The 22,093-nt window shown below is 34.5% G+C and overlaps 1 protein-coding gene across 1 annotated transcript in view; it reads left to right on the forward strand.

Annotated features, from left to right (window-relative positions):
• TTN (titin) overlaps positions 1-22,093 on the forward strand; it is a 299,294-nt gene that overhangs the window by 57,559 nt on the left and 219,642 nt on the right. The window contains 4 exon segments of the mRNA XM_049772873.1: positions 260-448; positions 6,319-6,375; positions 17,453-19,564; positions 20,353-20,631. Of these exon segments, the coding sequence (XP_049628830.1) occupies positions 260-448; positions 6,319-6,375; positions 17,453-19,564; positions 20,353-20,631 (2,637 nt within the window).

The raw sequence follows: 22,093 nt of genomic DNA on the forward strand, positions 1-22,093 counted from the left end.
CAAATGGTAAACAAAAAAGTAATTAAGATGTTAAATGTTCAAACCAGTCTGCTTGCTGGCTATTTCTAGAATCGTGTTTCTCTCATAAATATGAGAAGAAACCATCTAAGATCAGAGGTGCTATAACCAAAGGAAAAGTCTCACTAAATATTATATATTTGTTAATAAATTACCAGTATAATCACTATGTGTTTTCAGGTAAATTAAAAATATCCTCTTGTTTTTTGTGACTTAATATCCTTTCTCTCTTGTTCCACAGATCTAAAAGTGTCTTGGTACAGCAAAGACAAGCAAATTAAACCATCTAGGTTCTTCAAAATGATTCAGTTTGAAGACACTTACCAACTGGAAATTGCTGAAGCTTATCCAGAGGATGAAGGAATCTACACCTTTGTTGCTAGCAATGCTGTTGGCCAAGTGTCAAGCACAGCTAACTTGAGACTGGAAGGTAGAGTAGTATCTTTAATAATCACATTTGTCATAGATCAAATTGCAAAATGTTAGTAACTAAATTATCATTGGCTCTACCATTCCTTTTAATGCAACTAATCTTCTGTATGTTATCTGTAGTCTTCTCGCTTTCCTTTTACCCTTTCACTTGTAAATTACAAGCCATCCTTTTTTCATTTTCCCCTGCTGTGTCTATATAATGTCGTGTCATATATTACTATTATCACCAGTTCCATGCTTCCTAATTAGCATGTGTCGGAGATATGCCAAAGAAATAAGCAGATTGTTATTTTTTTTCCATTTGGCTCAAGTGAATTAAGGTGTTTGCTTAATCTAAGATTTAGAAACCTAAATGCCTCTAATTGTGTTGACACAAATGTGATTTCACTCCGTACTAGAGTGGGTGATTTCAAGTCTGAATATTAGAATGGATTCACATTGTAATTAAAAAGTATCTGGAAGCTAAATGGCAAGTTCCTACAATTATTTCTAACATTTCTGTTATTTGAGGCTCTGAAATTATAATCAGAAATGTTTCCCTTAGAGGGGATGGAGGTGACACTTTGATCTAAGGGAGATAAGACAGCAAACAGTTAAGGTGTATTCTACGATGATTTAAACTATAGTGTGGTAGTGTTAGGTATACACATAAGGAGTTAGGGCAATTTTTTAGAGTTTTCCATAATTTTAAACATTTACTATAACCAGATGTCTTCTTAATAAACAATTTAAAGCAGTTTGCTAAGTAGAAAAATAGTGGTTTCATAGCCAGAAAGAAAAAATTAAAAAGAGAAATCAAGAGTTTCTAACCAATTTTCATACCGCACTACTACCTTCATAACAATAGTGACATCAATGTATTGGACTCTTTATGTGTCAGCATACTTGTCTGAAAAATGGAAGTGAATTTGTGCAACTTCAAATCAATAGTGGCATTTGGTGACAGCCATTAGGATTGAATTGGCCCACCACTGAAATTGAGACAGATCTGTAGACAACTCCAAATAACTTCTCTGAATGCATGGAAAGACATTAAAGGTTGGCATGCTTCTTTTCAGGATTTAGCACACTTGAAGAAATTACATCAAACGCTCAGTGGCATATGTCTTCATCAGTTTCATTTAAGAAGGAATCCCTTGGTCAAAGGCCCATCTTCGTCCAACCTCTATCGAACCTCAGGGTGTACCACGGGGAGGCAGTCAGATTTCATGCAAGGATTTATGGCATTCCCAAGCCAGAAATTCAATGGTTTCATAACCAGCAACCAATCCTACCAACAAAAGATGTAGTATTCCACTTTGAGGAATCCACAGGCATTGTTCTAATGCTTATAGTTGATGCTTACTCAGAGCATGCTGGGCAGTACTCTTGCAAAGCTACCAATAGTGCTGGGGAAGCCTCTTGTACCGCTACACTCACAGTGAGCCTGAAAGGTAAAGCCTAGAATGGTTCAAGGACTTTGATTTGCTGCCTAACACCTCCTTTCCCTGTTACTAATGAGCGTTTCTGCCACCCTTTACTAACGGAATAATACCCACAAGTCCTCCTAAGTCCTCTATTACTGATTAATCTGTATACTTTAAATATTGCTGTTTTTGTAAAGTGTGTCTGTGCTCTATGCATTAGAGAATAGTATTTTGTTAGGTACCAACTTTGCTTACCATCTTAACTTTTTAAAACATCCTTGAAAAACACTAATGTTCCACTTGCTCTATGTTGTTTATAAAATGCATGATGGAGGAAGAACTCAAATTATATCTCAAATAAACTCAAAAAAGAGACAGAATGAAAGATAGGGCGCTAGAGAGAAGAGAGACTGTCACTCTTGATAGCTATAATGACAACAGAAGAAAGGAATTAGATACTTGTGACATCTGCAAGAGCATTCATCATTCATCACTTGATCACTAGGAATGAATTATCTTTTGTTTAATCCTGACATCCTAAAGCACACTGCATCTGGCATGCTGCTTTGCAGAGACTGTTATGTCTTTTATCTTCATCTTCCATGCCATTTTATGTTACTAAGCTAGCCAAGTGACAAAGCTTGTATCTTCATATTCTGTGTGTATGTGTGGCTTCATTATGCAATGCAAGCTCCAGCTAGGTAGGCAAAGTTCTGAGAAAGATGAAAGTCTATCCAACCACACCCTGGCAGAAATCTCTTTTGCAAAGCAGGATAACAGCAAAATGCCCCAAACAAAATAAACTTATTTCAAAGATCATCACATGAAAGTGAAGTGCAGGTTTTTAAAAGCATATCCACACAGCTACATTTATTCAATACGTAGCGTTGCATCATGCTTCATGACTGTCAGACTGCAGAAAGTACTGTGATATCTCAGCACTCTGAGAAGCAGTGAGGCAGTGAAGATTCTTTTGCATCTTCAGGGACTTTCTGTAAACTGTAGCAACACTGCTTACTTCCTCTATGTTTTAAAATTGCCACTACCATTGTTCTAACCTGAACTCATCAAGGTATAAAGACAGAAAATTGGAAGTAAAACAGTTACAGAATAAAAAACATGCAGCTTCTTATCATATGTCATGTAAACTATTAGACTAGCTGCATTGCACACATGTGCCTAGAAGAGACAACATTAACAGTACTAATTGATGGTGGTGGTTATTTGATTTTTATTTGTGATTTGCTTCACTTCATCCTCATTGTTTTAAGTGATTTTACTGGCCCACAAAAGGAATCAGTGACTATATGAATTAGAATATCTCTCAACTAGCATTATGTCTATAAGTGTGTACAGGCACATCATCAAGTCATTGACAAAATCTGATAGAAACTTCCAACTTTTTATACTAGATTCAGGAACTTTCAAATCTTGTAACAGGAACATAAAGTTTATTTCACATTTTTTTCTCAGTATTATTGATGTGCGACCTACTAGAGCCCTGACAATTAAGATATTTCAGGTCATCAAATATTTATTGACTCCTTTTGTGCCTGGTACCATGCTGAATTTAAATTGTTTTAATATTTGTACCTTTAATATTCTCAGGTATTTTTTGAGTTTAGATTTGATTGTTTTAGCTGTTTAAAGGATAGCCATGAAAATAGAAAAATGAGAAATGAAAAGGGGCTTTGTCTGGACCAAAATTAGTCATTTCTACGTCTTTTTCAATTACTGCTGCAGCTTTATAGTCTCAGATTCTCTTTAATTGTAGAATTATCTCATAGAAAGATCGTTATTTCTGCTGTTATTTTGCATGGTTATCCACCATGTCTGGAAAGGCATGAATAAATTAGTATGAATTAGCTTATCTTTCCGCTTAGATACAAATGAAATCAGGAATTTGCTCTTCAATTTCTAGAAACCTGTGCTCTCTGCCTTCAGGCAGAGGAATTTCACTGAACCCCATGGAAGGAATTAGTGAAGGCAGGCAAAGCAGCTCCTGAGATCTCTGGAGAGCTGACCACCAGTTGATTTGGCCATTCTCTTTTGGAGGTGTTAATAATGACCAAGGGCCATGTAATGCCATATGCACAGTCTTTTCTGCACTGAATTTTTAAGTAATCCCAGCAGTGCTCAGGGCTTACTCCTGGCTCTACACGCAGGGATCACTCTTAGTGGATTTGGAGAACCATATAGAGTGCTAGTGATTGAACCCAGATCTGCCATGTGCAGGGAAAGTACCCAGCTTTAATATCACTCTGGCCCCTGCATTGAATTTTGAGACAAGTTCATTAATTCACTTAATGTATTTACAATATTCTTTTAGCAAAAGGAGACTTTTTCTTTCTTAAATTGGCATATTGTTTCATAATATAGCTATTTGGGGCTATATTTCATAGGTTCTAAAGGAAATGCCTCCATTCTCATTATGCAAATTCATGAGAAAATTTGTCTGAGTGTTCTATCTCACTGCAGTTGTTGACAAGTATAGTAATCACAGAGATTCTGGAAGTGCTGCCTCCCACCTTGTAAATGACAACTATGGCAGTTTCTATAGCAATATGATTTGGAATTGGTGTGTTGTGGGGGTTGGATACACACAGATCTTTCAACTTACTTTTCAAAGAGCTAGTGCTGTAGAATTGGGCTTGTACTTCATATTCACAGATTCTATTTGAGCTGGTCATGTAGTCCCAGGATTTCTAGTTCACTGATATCCTGTTCATTGTAGTAGTAAAGTATTTTTGGAGTATCAGAATTTTTTGCTTGGCAAGTTCAGACTAAAAGTTAAGCCAGGAATGTGACTCAGTAGTAGATAATAAACTTCATATATGTATCAGCCTTAAAAAATTAAAAGATAAGTGAAACGAGTGATTTCTATTTGTTTGAATTCTTCTATAAAGGATAAGGCACCATTTTCTAATTATGTGTTACAAATATACTCTTTTTTTTAAGGGGGGAACACCCAGTGATGCTCAGGGGTTACTCCTGGCTGCATGTTCAGAAATCACTCCTGGCCTGGGGGACCATCTGGGATGCTGGGGGATCGAACTGCAGTCCTTCCTAGGCTAGTGTGGGCAAGGCATATACACCTTATTGCTAGTGCCACCGCTCTGGCCCCACAAATCCACTCTTCATCTCTATTAAAGTTGTATATATAATTACAAAGATCAGGAGGGAATATAAAACATAATAGGTTATGTTTAGATAGAATTATTGCATTCACAGTAAGCTTGCAAGTACCCTATACTAGTTTGGAAATTAATGTGCCATTTTGCCTCTTAATGACATTCCATTGTCTTTTATTTCAGCATGTGTTTTACTTTCATAAAATACAGCTAACTTATTTCTTTTTATCTGTTAGAATGCACTAGTTCATTTAATTAAAAAAGATTAAAGCTTTTTTTTATTCTTAACTAACAAAAGAATTACAAAAAAAAGAGCAGTTATAAAAATTACCCTTGATACAGAGACTAGAGTTTTAAAATATTCATAGAATCGCAAATTAAAAACAACCCGTTAAAGAGAGAATCATTGTGTGCATGTGTCTGGTGGGGGGAGGTTGGAACAAACATAAAAACCAGCAAGCCTATTGTTAACTTTATGCCAAAAACTACAAGGTATTGAGAAGCCAGAGAGTTAAAAGAACTGACACAATGCCATTGGGACCAGAAGTGTGAGCAGTGCTGGGATGCACCAACTTTCCCCTGGAGTTGACTCATGATAACTATGTCTAGGCTGTGCCCTTTCCTTATTAAATTATAACGATTTTTAATAGAGGACTCTGTTTTGCTCCTTTATATGTAGTTGGACTTAGAGTAGTTAAAAGTTTTAAAGATGTTTTTAATCACAGATATTTACTAGTAGAACAGTCTTAATGTTGCTGGAAAAACAAAATAGCCGCCCATGAAAAGTGGCAAATTAGAAAATTTATGTTCCTTCTAAATGTGATTTTATCTTTTATCAAGAGTTTAGTCAATAGAACATGAACAAAAATGTTCTCTAAGGGGCCAGAGTGATAAATATACAGCGGCTATGGATTTTGTTTCACCCGAGGTTAAACTGGGTTCAATCCCTGGCATTGAATATGGTGCCTGAAGCCTACTAAGAGTTATTTATGAGCTCAGAGCAAGGAATCAGCCCTGAGAATAGCTGGGTCTGACCCCAAAACAAATAAAACATAAATGTTCTCTTACTCTGTGGATTGTCTTACCAAATGCATGTAAAGGCATGGTGAATGATGGAACTAAAAGTGAAGAATTCATAGAGAATCAAATTCAAACCTAAATATTAAAACCTGTCACATTTCATGTACTTTATCAGTTCATTGATATGTTTGCATGGATTTTAGGGTGTATGGGGGAATATCATTTTCTATTATGATAAAGATTAAATTGTATGAATCATGAATCAAAGTAGAAGTTATATTGAATTGATCATAAACTGTTTTTTTATTTAGCTCCAGAATCCATTTTGCATGAGAGGATTGAACAACAGATTGAAATGGAGATGAAAGGTATTATTGAGTGTGAAATTTAAATAGAAATTTTGAAGGATTAATAGGATCCTTGAGCTTCCTTCTTTCTATTAGTATCATTGAGAAAATGACATAGATGTACAAATATATCTCTCAGAGTATATATTAGTATGTCGCATGCCTGGTTTAGTATGCTGATGGTTACATGCATTCATAGTAATTTGTTTTATGGTAATTTAATATCTTTGTTTTGATCAATCATTTCAGCTTTATGTTTGTAGTCATATTCAAAAGTGTGTTTTAGAAAAAGTTGTCATCTAATGCATGAAATCATGAATAGAGGTTTGTTTTCAAATCACAGCAAATTAAATTCAACAATAGACAATAACCTAGCTGTCATTCTCAGAATGCAGTGTCATGAATGAATTATGATGGAAATGCTACTTTACCTAGGATGTGTGACAATGTTTCATCCCCATTTTGGTTTACACTTCACTTCATGCACATATATCATTTTAACATCAATTTGTCTCTTACACTGGCTTGCAGATAGCTGCCTATGTGATCCTTTATTGCCTGCTTTTCTTTGCACAATGTTGTGACTTTATAGCTGTATTAGTTCGAATAAACGCCTTCTCATTTTACTTTAGCTAATTACTTATGGTTATGGTTCTTGTATATATTTTAAATAGCTGATTCCCCAAAATATAGTAATTTAACCTACAATCAAAAGGATCAGAAAGGGCGTTTATTCCACTCTCTGCAAGTCAGGTAAGAGTTTCCTCATAGCCATCAAAAGAACAAAGTCTTCCTGCTCTCAAAACAAATATGCACAAGAACATGTTATTTTGAAATGCATTTTTGCTTGTTCAAGAAGAAATTTCAACCGTTTGAAGAAAAGACCAGAGAACGAACGATTTTCGTGTCAGAAACTTTTAAACAGAGCATGGTGTTGCGTTTATTCGAACAAATATGGTGAGTGAATTTTTTTATGGATTTGTGAGAATCTGTCGCATGCATTTTATTTCATTTGCTATTTTGCAATTTCATTTCTTTTCAACTTTTACAATACTATGGAAAATAGTAAATTGCTTTATAATTTTTTTCAGAATTATTCTCAGAGGGAGAATCTGAAGATTCAGAAAGAGATACACGTGACGCCTTTTCAGATTCTGAAGACATGTACCACAGATCTATGGCTGCTAAAAGATATGCAAGTAGAATATCATCTACAAGCTCCTGGCATGAATATTTCAAGCCTAATTTTACCCAAAAGCTTACATTTAAATATATCTTAGAGGGAGAACCTGTTGTTTTTACATGTAAATTAATCGCCTGTCCAACTCCAGAAATAACTTGGTTTCATAACAGTAGGCCTATCCCAACTGGTCTTAGACGGGTTATAAAAACTGAGAGTGATTTACATCATCACTCTTCCAGTTTAGAGATTAGTAGGGTCCAACTCAGAGATTCTGGGACTTACAAATTATTAGCAATCAATAGTGAAGGGTCTACTGAATCCGCAGCATCATTGCATGTCATTCAAAAAGGGCAAGATAAAAATTATTTAGAATTTCTGAAAAGAGCTGAACAGAAACATGAAAATATGGAATCATTAGCTAAATGTAGAGAAGACAGAATAAAGGTTGACTTGAGGTTTACTGGCTCTCCCTTTAACAAAAAACAAGATGTGGAACAAAAGGGAATGATGCGAACTATACACTTTAAGGCAGTAAGCCCTGGAAAGAAAACAGATTGGCTGTGTGATGAGGACTATTTAGAAACGAAATCTGATGTAGGTGTTAATGTAGGTGAAAGCTTCCTGGATGAGGAGACCAAAGAGAAGTTGCAGCGTTTACGGGAGGCAAGGAAGATAATAGTAGAGAAAAAGAAATTATCTCTTTTAGACATGTCTGAAGTATACTCACAAACTTTGAGAAATAAGACTAGTGATAAAGATATTCTGTTCTCTAGAGAGGAACTAAAAGAAAGATCTGCATTTGATATAACTGAAAATGGGGATAAGATAGATCGTTCAAGTGAAGGTACTATCTATTCTCCCCATGTTCTTTTTAATCAAATAAATAAAAATATAGAATATGAAGAACCTCCCACAAGCTTTCACACAATGGTTGATGCAGAAATTCTCCAAACTGAAATAAATATGAAACAAGAGATATTCCAGAAAGAAAATCTACCAAAAGACCATCTATATGATAGAATTCTGGTGAAAAAGAATACTCAAACAGGAGAACAAATTATGCCACAATCTAATATTGTAGAGGAATCTAAATATATCACTAATGTATATAAGAATAAAGAAACATATGAGACTCCTAAAGAGGTGCCTCAATATATTATGGCACAAGACAATGAATCTTTTGATACACTTACAAATATTAAAGAAAATAAAGAAATTTATAGTGAAGAAATAAGGAGCAATGATTTGAGAGAATTACAGTATTTTTCTTCCACAAAAATTGATGAAATCAAAACTAGAGAGGAAGAAGCAAAGGTAAGATTTTTGGAAAAGTCTTTCCAAAATCGTCCACAACGTTGCCCACCATCACTTTTTCAGGAAATCGAATCTCAAGAACTTTATGAAGGTGAAAGTTGTAAATTTGTGTGCCATTTTCAGGGATATCCTCAGCCCATAGTGACATGGTATAACAATGATAGACCAATCCCTCGGAATCAAGGTTTTATCATTCAGACCTCAGAAAATTATTCAACATTAATTTGTTCTTCTGTTCTTCTTCAAAATGAAGGCTTAATTACCTGTGTGCTTTTTAACCAATATGGAACAGTTAAAACAAGCTGTATGCTTAAAGTAAAAGCAAAACAACGCCATGACTTTGAAGCACACAAAATCTCAATGTTTCAGGACTACACTGATGAGGAAGAAGAACTGGCACTGGTGTTTGATCAAGAGAAGATTATCCATTCATCTTTGCAACAAGAGGGTCAAACAAATTTCCATACATTAAAGACGAACCTATCAGTTTCTTCTACTGAAAATGTAGAATTGCTTTCTTTCCCTGTAGAAATTCAGATTACAGCAGCCACTCCTACCCCAGAACAGGATAAAGAATCAAGAGCAATGTTTCAACATGAGGAGTTGGAACATAAAGCAACACTTCAAAGAGAGGGTTCTCAATCACAAAAGCACAAATTTGTATTTTCATCTGATATTACTAATGAACCACCAAAAATGTTGCAAGAGGTGCCAAAGCATGCCAGCTGTAGAGCAGGTGATTCCATAATACTCGAATGCTTACTCAGAGGTGAGCCTCAACCAGTTGTAACATGGTTTCAAAATGGAGTCCCTTTAATGCAGAACCAGAAGTTTCAGTTTGAAGAAGTCAATTATAGCTACAGATTATATATCACTGATGTTAATTTTCAAGATTCTGGAGAATATAAATGTGTTGCTGAAAACAATTCAGGAACAATAGAGAGTATTTCATATCTAACAGTGGAACCAGTCACTCAGACAGAATATGGTCAATTAGAAAATACTGATGAAATTTATGTAAAATATTCCAAAGATCAGCACATTCAAGAAGACTCTGAAAGGACCCGTTTTTTGGATTACAGAACTGGTTCTTTCATTCCTCAACCTAACGTGAAAGAATATTCTGTAAGGGAATATTTTCAAAACCTTGAGACAGTTGAAGAAATAGACCAGAAAGATCAGTTTCATTCTGCATCCTCTAGAGAACACCTATCCAGATTTTTGCAGGATGCTTCTAGGTCCACAAAAGTCAGCAAACCTTTCAAGGAGGAACTCAGGCAATATCATGATATAGAAACTAAAGAATGTGTAAATGAAAAATCAAAAATGCATCAAGCTGAGGAAATTATGAATCCATTTGTTGATGACTTTAGTGGATCAAAATGGGAAAGTGTGCAAGAATGTACCCAAAGCAACTATTTCTGGAATATACATTCTGAGAGCACTTCTGGTAGTTATAATATAGAAGATCCATCTATTTTCGTATATGAAGATCCCCTCAAAAAAGAGAGACAATACCCAGGTAAAAAGGTGAAACATAGAATCATTGCTTTTGAAAAATTACAACAGGCAGAAAAAGGAACTTTAGACAGAAGACCAATTAGGAAATCATCTGTTAATCTTCCCCAAGAGCAGTTTGATGTTACAAACTTTTCTTTAAAACAAAGAAAATCAGTTGCAAGTAGCCTAAGCACATATACACAACAGGGAGAGCAACTGTCTCCAAACACTGAAATATATTCATCTAGTATTGAAACAAATTTAAAACTACTTTCTTCTCCAAGTCACTCAGACTCTGAAGTACGCAAAAGGGAACAACAGAAAGAAGTCAGTCATGTACATCAACCTTCAGTTATTGAAAGGGCAAAAAATGAAACCCCTATTACATTTGACTTAAAACTGTTTCACTCCCAAATAGAACATACAAATTTAAAATTCCAAGAATTAGATAGTAATCAACAAGAAAAAACTTATGTAAAAGTCCAGAATCCTTCTTCTGAAACATCTGATGCTGAGAACATTGTATTTGATCTAAAACAAATGTTTTCCCACATAGGAGATACAACTAAAGACACTCGAGAGCAAGAAACTAGAAAGCAACAGGAAACATATTATAAAGAAATTCTTGTTTTTAAAACACTTAAGTCTGATATTCTGAATACCTCTAGTGATGAGCAAAAGGACATATCTGCCAACCCAGAATTTTTAAATAGGACTACAATAGAGAAGGGTCACATTGATGAAGATAACTTTCATCCAGAAAAAGAAATCCAACATATACAAGATTTAGAATTTTTAAGCTCTGATATTTCTTTTAAGCATCTTCCTGAAGAAATTCAAAGTAAATCATGTTCCCTTCTCCAGACTTCATCAGCAGCTGCTATAGAAGAAGTAAATATTTCTGAAGAAAAAATTTCTGTTGAAAATGGAAATCAAAGTTTCATTTCACAGTTGAAAAAAGCTGCAAGTGAAGAAAATCTCTTGGAGGTTTGTGAAATGGAGGAAAAATCTTTAGAATCAGCATTTGCATCACCTCAGACACAAGATGGAGAAATACAGGGATATGCCAGTGGGACTTTAGAAAACCCCAAACATGAGGAAGCAGACACACTCCATAGAAAACTCTCTCTGAGCCAGTGCCTTCCATTTTTGATGTCTAAAGAACAACAAAATCTAAATGAAGAAATAGCTGAAAAAACTAATGTTTCTGGGGAAGAGCAATGTTATGGGGAATTTCAAATTCAAAATGCAACTTATTTCTCTAATACTGACATAGAGAAGACAGAAACTTCTCTCTCTGACCAGCTTCCTAAATTGGATGAATCACATACAATGGAAATAAAGGAACCTGAGACCTCCCTAACGCAATATTTACTATCTGCTGGAAAACACGAAATTCCTGAAAGTAAAGATACAAAGCACAAGGCAAAACTTATTCAGAGTGCATCAGTCCCATCAATGGAGGTTGAAGAAGTAACTTTCAACACTGTATATGAATACTATAAACAGCGGCAGGAATCATTAGATCGCCCATATTCTCCTGAATCTGAAGTTTCCATTGATTTTGGAAGTACCAGTAGTGAGGAGTTATCTGAATTAGATCAATTTTATACCCCACCATCCTCCGTTGAGCATTTTGAAACTCCAAAATCCCCTGATTTATATCTTACTCCTTCAAATAAAACTAAGCAATCTTTAACAAATTCCGAAAGTGAGATTCTCAAAAGAACTTTAGAGGAAACTACTGAAAGGTATTCAACACCTTCTGAAGGTGAGGAAGCAGAAAGATATTCCACACCCCCAGGAGAGACTTTGGAGAGATTTTCCACACCCCCAGGAGAGGCTCTGGAGAGGTTTTCTACACCACCAGGAGAAACTCTAGAGAGATTTTCCACACCACCAGGAGAGACTCTGGAGAGGTATTCTACACCTTTAGAAAGAGACACCATTGAAAGATATTATATTCCTTCTGGAGAATCAAACTCTACTGTGGACTTAAAAAAGTTTCCATCAAAAATAGAAAGGGAGGATAGTACACCAAATGAGCACTTCCATACACCTACAGGGGAGAGAAGCTCAGCTTATGATATATGGCGTTCTGATTCATTTGGCACACCCAATGAAGCCATTGAACCAAAAGATAATGAAATGCCTCCATCTTTTATTGAACCTCTGACCAAAAGGAAGATATATGAAAACACAACATTAGGCTTTATTATTGAAGTCGAGGGCCTTCCAGTTCCTGATGTGAAGTGGTACAGAAACAAATCTTTGCTAGAACCAGATGAGAGAATCAGGATAGAAAGGATTGGTAATGTGTGTTCTTTAGAAATTTCTAATATGCAAAAAGCAGATGAGGGAGTGTATATGTGCCATGCTGTAAATATCATAGGGGAGGCAAAGAGTTTTTCAAATGTAGATATAGTACCCCATAAAGAAAGAGTAGTGGCACTCCCTCCTCCAGTAACACACCAGCATGTCATGGAGTTTGATCTGGAAAACACTACCTCATCAAGAACACCTTCTCCTCAAGAAATTGTACTGGAAGTCGAATTAAGTGAAAAAGACGTAAAAGAGTTTGAGAAGCAAGTGAAAATAGTCACAGTTCCTGAATTTACTCCTGATCATAAAAGCATGATTGTGAATCTAGATGTTCTACCATTGAATTTAGCAGATCCAAACATGGCATCAAGAGGGGAAGGTAACAAAGATTTAAATATTGATTTAGAAGTATTTGAAATGCCCCCTCGCTTTATAATGCCTATTTGTGATTTCAAAATACCAGAAAATTCTGATGCCATGTTTAAATGTTCAGTCATAGGCATTCCTCGCCCTGAAGTTAAATGGTATAAAGAATATATGTGCATTAAGCCAGATAATGTTAAATATGTAATTAGTGATGAAAATGGAAGCCATACACTTAAGATTAGAAATATCTGTCTTTCTGATTGTGCAACATACAGGTGCAGAGCTATAAATTCTGCAGGAGAGGCTATCTGTCGGGGATTCCTCACAATGGGAGATTCTGAGATGTTTGCTATGATAACAAAGAAAAGCAAAGTGATTTTGAGTAGTTTGAAAGAAGAATTACTCTTAAGAAGTAAATATTCAGGCAGCTTTTTTGAATTTCAAGTGGTGGATGGGCCTCCCAGGTTTATCAAAGGCATTTCTAACTGTCATGCCCCATTAGGCATGGCAGCTTATTTCCAGTGTTTGGTTCGTGGCTCTCCAAGACCCACAGCTCGCTGGTATAAAGATGGGAAGTTGATAGAAGGGGCAAGGTTCAGCGCTGAAGAAAGTGGCATAGGGTTCCACAACCTATTCATAACAAACTTAGGAAAAAACGATGCAGGTGAGTACAGGTGTGTAGCCACCAATGAGTCAGGAACCGCTGAGAGCTGTGCAACACTCACCCTCACTTAAAGTGCTTTGTGCAGTGGGTACTGCCCGAGTATTAGAAGAGCAACAGAACTGATTTGAGTACTCCCATATTTTCCAATTGTGTAGATCTAAGAAATTTCCAAATATATCTACTGTACTCTGGCACATTAAATTGACGAACACTGAGAGAATGGTTTCTTTGTATAGAAATCTCATGTTTGTAATACATGTAAATATTCTGTTACCAAAATTATGGAATCATCATCTGTGTCAATTTTGTGGTACATGAAGCATGATTAAATATCTCCTGGCCTGCCTACTTGTTTGTTCTCGTACTTTATTCTGCTTCGCCCTTCACATAGTTTTTCATTTAAATCAGTACATTCTCTTTTAGGAGATGAAAACTATATAGGCAGTAAAATGTGAGGTAGATGATCAGATCAGATAAAAATGCAGAAATATTGCTCAGAGTATGCTATTTTTAAATTTTAATACTTTTACATGCAAATACATTTTGATTCTCTTAGCTTAGAATAAAACACATGATAGAAATTAGCTTTGCCTCAATTGTAAACTTTATATGTTTTGTATTAAAAATCTGATGGTTTTTTTTTTATTTCAATAAGTATTTTAGTTACTAATATCCCTCATAGGTGTTTTAATTCTCTTGGTTTTGACTGACCAAGTGCAGTATTTTTAGATACAGTTCAATTTGATCTGTGAAAAATAAAGGGGAAAGGGCTTTACACTTTTGAAAATATACTATTTTCCTTATTCCTGAGGGGAAATCAAATATAAAATGAAGTATTATTTAATAGTGGTTTGGAGAAAATAATATACCTATTATGTTTATATATAGATTTAAACTGATCAAATTTTAAAATCTTTAAATTTAGAAAAAACTAGATGAAACACAGAATTGAAGCAGTATGGTTATTTTATTTCAGATTTTATGCAAATAAGAAACTAACTTTTAATTTTCTCTGGATTTATTTTTAAAACTAAAAATTAATAAGCACTTAAATTTTGAATGTACTTATATTTCTAAAGTGATACTTTTTAAACATACATTACAAGTACCTGTGTACTTTTATGACCCTAAATCTTAGGCATGAGATATAAATATATAAAAAAAATACAGCTTTCTTTTCTGAGTAAAAGAATTGAATAGACCTCAAAGGTGATTATTCAACTCTGTAGTTCTGTGTCATCTCAGTTGTAACTTTACATAACATAATTTGGACTAAATTTTAGTTTTTCACAATGAGAGAAAAATAAAATATAATAGTGAAATTATCAATCTTTTTTCCATGAATTCTTTAAATTATTCATTTTTAACTAATTGCTATATTTGTTCCCTGTGCTGAACAATTTTTAAGTACAATGACTGTGCTAAACATGATTTTAGTTCTAAAGATTTAAAGAATTTAATATCAAAAAAATAATTTGATCTATTATGATTATTTTTATCTGTCAATTTTTTTTATTTCTATAGAGGTAATTAACTAGAAATCTCTCCAAATTTTAAAAGCAATATTGTGATAATGTGCAGAATATAGATGGAGCTACTAGGCTTTTATTGCACACTAATACTCTACCTTCAAGAAAAATGATACTTGACTCATTTTGAGTCACTATAACTCAAGACTGATATATTTTGGAGCTATCAGTCTATTTCAACTGATGTATAAAATGTGGTTTATTAGAACTATAATATTTCTCATAATAAAATCATTAAGTAAAAGCAATTTTATAGTATTCAGGATTTCAGGATTTTCCTATCATAGTCATATAAAAGATATTTGAATAAATTAGAAATTCAGGCCATTATAAACATCATAAGCATTTCCTAAATACATACACAGAATTGTTATAATCTGGTTCTAAGCAAAAGAAAAAGTTCTAATGTTTTATTGGAATTTCAGGAAAGGTTAAAAATATATTATTTCATTTACATAATATAAAGGAATTTATTTGAATTGGCTCATTAGAATTTAAAAATATGCAGAATAATAATTATGAGTAAAGAAAATTCAGCATAGGCCACACGTAACATATTTAGTTATAAGAATAAATAAGTTTTTTATTAACTTACTCAATGACACATAATTTAGAGACTTGAAATAATCACTTTTCTGATTCTAAATAAAGAACTCATGGTATTCTATATAGTAGAATTTATATATAATTATTTGGTTATCACTACCACATGTTCTTTTAACTATGTCTTTTATAAGCTATTAAAAATAAACATTTCAATTTTATATACAATTTTTAATGGTGAAGTTCTCATGTTGAGAAGTAAGGAAAAAATGAAAATATTACATTAGTGAAAGACTAATATTTTAGCTATTTTCACATCTTATTTCACAGATACTTTGGGAGGTCATGTGAAGAGAACTGATGAGTGATATATTAAATTATATATTAAAAGTGAAGCATGTGAAACTATTAATACAGATGGAAATGAAAAATTTGTATTCTATATATTATAGATAATTATTTATGTATTATTAAAGTATTGTAAATAAACTATCTACATATTATAGATAAGTTTTACCAGTATATTTGTTGACAACAGACTCTAGAGTCATGTCTTCTAATACTGATACATTAAAGCAGAAAATAATTATGGCATAACACTGTTCCACATGATGCAAGTGGAGAGAAATAACAAAACCGCTTTTTAGCAAGTCATTATTATTAACAGCATTCTTCTATATTCCTAATAATTTTAATAAAAGTTCAATTCTTTGTTATTAAATTTCATCTCTTCATGGTATTGTTTAAAGTATATGTTGTTCATGATTTTTTTATTCAGTGATACTGTAGATTTATTTTTCAATAAAATACAATTATATTTTTAAATTGGAGTTGTTTTCTCATTTCTTGTTCTCCAATCTTGACTTCACATAAATATTATCATGAAAGCTTTGTTGATATATAGTAGTAATTTTAAACAGGCTGGCTAAAGGAGACCTGCATTTGTATTAACTGAAAACAATTATTCTTTTATAGATTTAAATATTTCTTGTGATTAATTAATTTTAAGAATGGTTTTTATTTATAAATAATACCTAGATGTAGATATTTTATTTTGAAAATAATTACTCTTTGATTTGACATGATTATTCTTAATCTTCATAAAGTTAAAAATATAAATATTAATCATGTACATTTTTATAAGTAGATTTAAATAATGCTATATTAATTTGTCATAACTATTTCATCATATGTTTTTCAAACTTTGGAATTACCATTGTATTACAAATAATAACTTTAAGAACATTTTTTTTGTTTGTTTTTTTGGGCCACACCCGTTTGGTGCTCAGGGGTTACTCCTGACTAAGCGCTCAGAAATTGCCCCTGGCTTGGAGGGACCATATGGGACGCCGGGGGATGGAACGGAACCGCGGTCCTTCCTTGGCTAGCGCTTGCAAGGCAGACACCTTACCTCTAGTGCCACCTCGCCGGCCCCCTTTAAGAATATTTTTAAGGTTTACAAACTAATGTAAATGAAGAATACAGAAAGCTGCACTCTTATAATATTTATAGATACATAAATAGTATAATCTAAAGTTAAAAATTCAGAATTTTTGATAAATTTAAAGATAATATAATGGCTGCAGGAATAAGTCTAATGATTGGCACATAATTCTTTGATTTCTCTTGTCTTAAACAATATTGATAGTAAAATAATGATCATTTTTCCCCATACAGAATATTCTAGCTTTCCTCTGTCTACTGAAGAAGAACTTCAAACCTATAGCCCTGACCTTCAGTTATCTAATAGAAATGAAACACTTGAACCTTTGTCTGAAGCACCAGTTCATTCAACTAAATTCAACGGTACAAAAGAAGGCAGCGTTCCAGTTTTTATCAAAGAAGTGTCAAATGTTGAAATAAGCCTTGGGGATGTGGCTAAATTGTCTGTTACTGTCATTGGCATTCCAAAGCCTAAAATTCAGTGGCTCTTTAATGGAGTAATGTTAACTCCTTCTGCTGACTACAAATTTGTTTTTGATGATAATATTCATAGCTTAATTATCCTGTTCACTAAATTTGAGGATGAGGGAGAATATACATGCATTGCCAGTAATGAATATGGACAGGCAACATGCAGTGGCTATCTCAAAATAAGTTCCAGAGGAGAAGGACAAAGAGAGGAAGAAATAGAATCAACAGTGGAGAAAAAACTGGAAAAGCCCGGAGGTCCTTGCCCACCTTATTTCCTTAAAGAGTTGAAACCAGTCATTTGTATCCAGGGGCACCCTGCCATCTTTGAATACACCGTGCTTGGAGAACCTACACCTACGACTTTATGGTTCAAGGAAAATGAACAACTCTGCACAAATGTTTATTACACGATCATTCATCATCCTGATGGTTCTGGGACATTCATTGTCAATGACCCTCAAAAAGAAGACAGTGGCCTCTATCTCTGTAAGGCTGAGAACATGTGGGGTGAGTCCACCTCTTCGGCAGAGTTACTTGTGCTTATGGAAGACACAGACAGGTCAGATGCCCACTGTAAAGCAAAGTCATCACCAGAAGCTCCTGATGATTCTCCACAGACATCTATGATTAAAGGAAAACATCACCTTTCTTATGAGTATATTGTTAAAAGCCAGGAACAAGACAGACAGGTTATTTTAGCCCCTGAGCAATTGCAGAAGTGTATAGAAGGTGAAATCTTGATGGAAAATGTAGATCAACTGGAAAGTGCAGGGCAAACATCTGCAGCCAGGACTGAGGAAGGCAAGGTCTTAATCACACCTCTAGCATGTGAGGAGAAGCAGGTGCTTCTCAAGGAAGAGCTTTCTGACAACTTGACAGTGCCTTCACTTCAAATTAGTGAGTCTAAAAAAGAGCCCGAGGCCATAAAAGCAGTACAGGGGGTGCAGAGAAGTGACATTTTTTCTAAGGAAAGTTTGCTTTCTGGTATTCCCAAAGAGCAGCAGTTAAACCTGAAAATTCAGATTCGCAGGGCTTTGCAAGCAGCAGTGGCCATTGAGCAACCAAGTCTTTTCTCTGAGTGGCTAAGAAATATTGAGAAAGTGGAGGTCAAAGCCATAAACTTCTCCCAAGAGCCCAAACAAATCTTGTGTACCTATCATATAACCTCAGTGAAGGCTCTCCCAGAAGAATGGACCATTCCTATTGAAGGCCTTGATCCTCAAGAGGCAAACTTAAAAATTGAACTTAGGGATGCATTGTGCTCTATTATCTGTGAAGAAAGAAACATCTTAACAGCTGAGGGTCCTGGAGTTCAGAAAGCAGACAAAACTGTCTTGCAAAAGGTTGAAGCAATCACTGAACCAGAAGTTGAATCTAAACAGTTTGTCTCAACAGAAGAAGTCAGTCATCTTAATGTGGAAAGTCAGGTCAAAGAGGGGGAGCCCACAGCTGTTACTGAGTCAGCTGTAATAGCTGATGAAAAACAGGATGAGACACTAACCTCAACATTGGTAAAAGATAAATCTTCTGAAAGTGGTGCTGAGGAGACAATAATGGAGATTCTAGAAACTGAGGGAAACTTAATTAAAAAGGAGGGGCCTGTCATATGCACACCTTTGGTGGACACCATTGCTGAGGAAGGGGGCACGGTAAACCTCTCTTCATTCATAACAAATGTCAAAGAGGTGAATTGGTATTTTGGAAATAAACTGGTGCTTTCAGATGAAAAGTTCAAGTGTTTACAAAACCAAAATAACTATATTCTCATAATCAACAAAGTAAACACAGAAGAACATCAAGGAGAATATACCTGTGAGGCCTTGAATGACAGTGGAAAAACAGCATCTTCAGCAAAACTCACTGTAGTCAAAAGAGGTTGGATTTTAAGGATTAAGTGGATCCAGATCTAACATTCACTGGATTGTAGTGTCTTAGGTTTTTATCACTGATTTTTCACTTATCTGCCACTTCCAGAATGCAAATTACTTAGAGTAAGAATGAAACTACAGATTTAGTCATGGTTATTCATGCTTTTCTTTTTTCTGTACTGCCTTATTAGGTAGTATGATATAATTTATTTGTTACTCTCTATTTTTAGTACAAGATGTATTTTACATGCTGTATTATACAAGTAAACATGTTTTTCATTTATATTCAAAGACACTTTAACACTCTAATAATAAAAAAGCTATTAGTGAACAACTGGCTAGTCTGAAATTGCCAATTTTCATCTCTAAAGTCAGAATAACCATGACTTATTGTCCACTTGTATTTCCTTTTTCCTTTTTGGCTGTTGTTTTACTTCATCACTTTATACAGTATATCAGTTTTTATTTTCACATTTTTTTCAAAGTTCCTTGGCACTATGGTGTGTTTAAAGAATGCACCATGCTTTTATGCTTGGTAAGCTAATTGCATCACATTTTAATAAACTGACTGTAATTCACAATTCACTGTAGAGTAACAATTGAGTATGTCTAAAGCTGCTATTGTCTTCTTTTACTTTCAATGATATTTCTCATTTTTCCAGTCACTTGTCTGAAACTGCTCCAGTTTGTTTTAACAATTTCAACAGTTTTACTTCATTAACAGCAACAAGAGTTAGAAGGAAAGTGTGATATTTGTAATAAGAAGCAGCTAATGGACTCTGCTTCCCTTTGCAGCTGCCCCAGTGATCAAGAGGAGGATCGAGCCCCTGGAAGTGGCCCTGGGCCACCTAGCCAAATTTACCTGTGAGATCGAAAGTGCCCCCAATGTCCGGTTCCAGTGGTTTAAAGAAGGAAGAGAAATTTATGAGAGTGACAAGTGTTCGGTTCGATCTTCCAATTATGTCTCCAGCCTGGAAATCCTCAGGACTCAGGTTGTCGACTGCGGCGAGTATACCTGCAAAGCTTCCAATGAGTATGGCAGTGTCAGCTGTACAGCCACACTCACTGTGACAGGTAATGTTGCAGGTCGATTGAGATGTTATCTCATTTCACATGGTTAACTGTTCTGATTTTCATACAGGTACTGGAAGAATGTGTCCTTACCAACAATAGCCAAGATGTGAACATGGTAGCTAGTTATTACAAGAGCCTACATGGGACAAGAATCACCATTGAAAGTCATAGGCCTAGTAATTAATACTGAGAACAGTGATAAGCAAATATAAGCAAATATAGTACATGATTTCCTGTTTAGAAAAAAATTTGTGTAGGTAATTCTTTATTTTAATTTTTTTATCACTAGCTTCATGAAAACATTGAGTCTTATACTAACAGCTTGGCTTGATCCTTAACATAAAATATTTTTAGTATAGTTTGATGATAGTAAAAAAAAAACAATGTTATAGGGTATTAATAATTTGGAGTATTAATCAATTAAGGCCAGAATTACAATTGAAAAAAAAAGCTTGATAATAAGATAAAGTTAAACAAAATCTATGTAAGACAGGGAACAAGTACAGAACTACAAGTTAGGATTCTTACCTGTAGACTTCTAATTAGAAAAAATATGTTCAATTAAAAATGTATTCCATTTTTAATTTTCTAATTGATTTGGGATAATTTTCAAGTAGCTAATGACCTAGTGTTTGGATTTCTTTATTAAGAAAAATAATCTTTGTGTTCTAACTCTTCTGTCTCTGTTTCTTGCATGTTCTCTTTGTCTGCTGTTTCCCTTCTCTGTCTTTCTGTTTCCCCTCTTTCTCTGTGTCTCTTTCTGTGTCTGTCTCTCCTTTCTCTGTCTATCTTTCTCTTTCTGTCTCTCTGTCCCTCTTTGTCTTTCTCTTTCTGCATGTATATGTATGTATGTTCTAGCCAAGGGAAAATGTGAGTAAAATCTATGATTTATAACTCACATTATTGAGAAAAGCCATGAACTTTATTTTCATGGCTGGCTCATTTCTTGTTGAAAGAAGACATGAAGGAGGAAAGGCCTATGTACTTTATTCTTTCAGTGTGAAAAAGCCAGTCTGTCCTGTAGCATCTCATCTCTATATTCTTTTCTTTTATACATCGTAAAATTCAATCATGAAACCTGCTGAACTCAGTACCAATGTTCACTTTATGATTAATGTGTCTCCATGTGAGCATTTTTTTCTTGATGACACTATGAAACTTTTGTTTTACTCAAATTAGGTTTATTTGACAATGGGATTATCAAATATGCTGAAAAGAAGGAGGATTTCTTTTTTATCTGAAAGAATCTCTAAATGTTTGCCTTAAAATGCAAACAGGAAATGGAAAATTACTTCTGTAATTATTTTTACAAATTTGAAATTACTTAGGGGATACATTAAATGTTGGGCCTTGGGACTGGAGAGATAGCACAGAAATAGAGCATTTTCCTTGCATGCAGCTGATCCAAGACAGATGGTGGTTCGAATCCCGGCATCCCATATGGTCTCCCGTGCCTGCCAGG

The sequence above is a fragment of the Suncus etruscus genome, chromosome 5 (genome assembly GCF_024139225.1).
Source record: "Suncus etruscus isolate mSunEtr1 chromosome 5, mSunEtr1.pri.cur, whole genome shotgun sequence".
Taxonomy (NCBI): Eukaryota; Metazoa; Chordata; class Mammalia; order Eulipotyphla; family Soricidae; genus Suncus; species Suncus etruscus.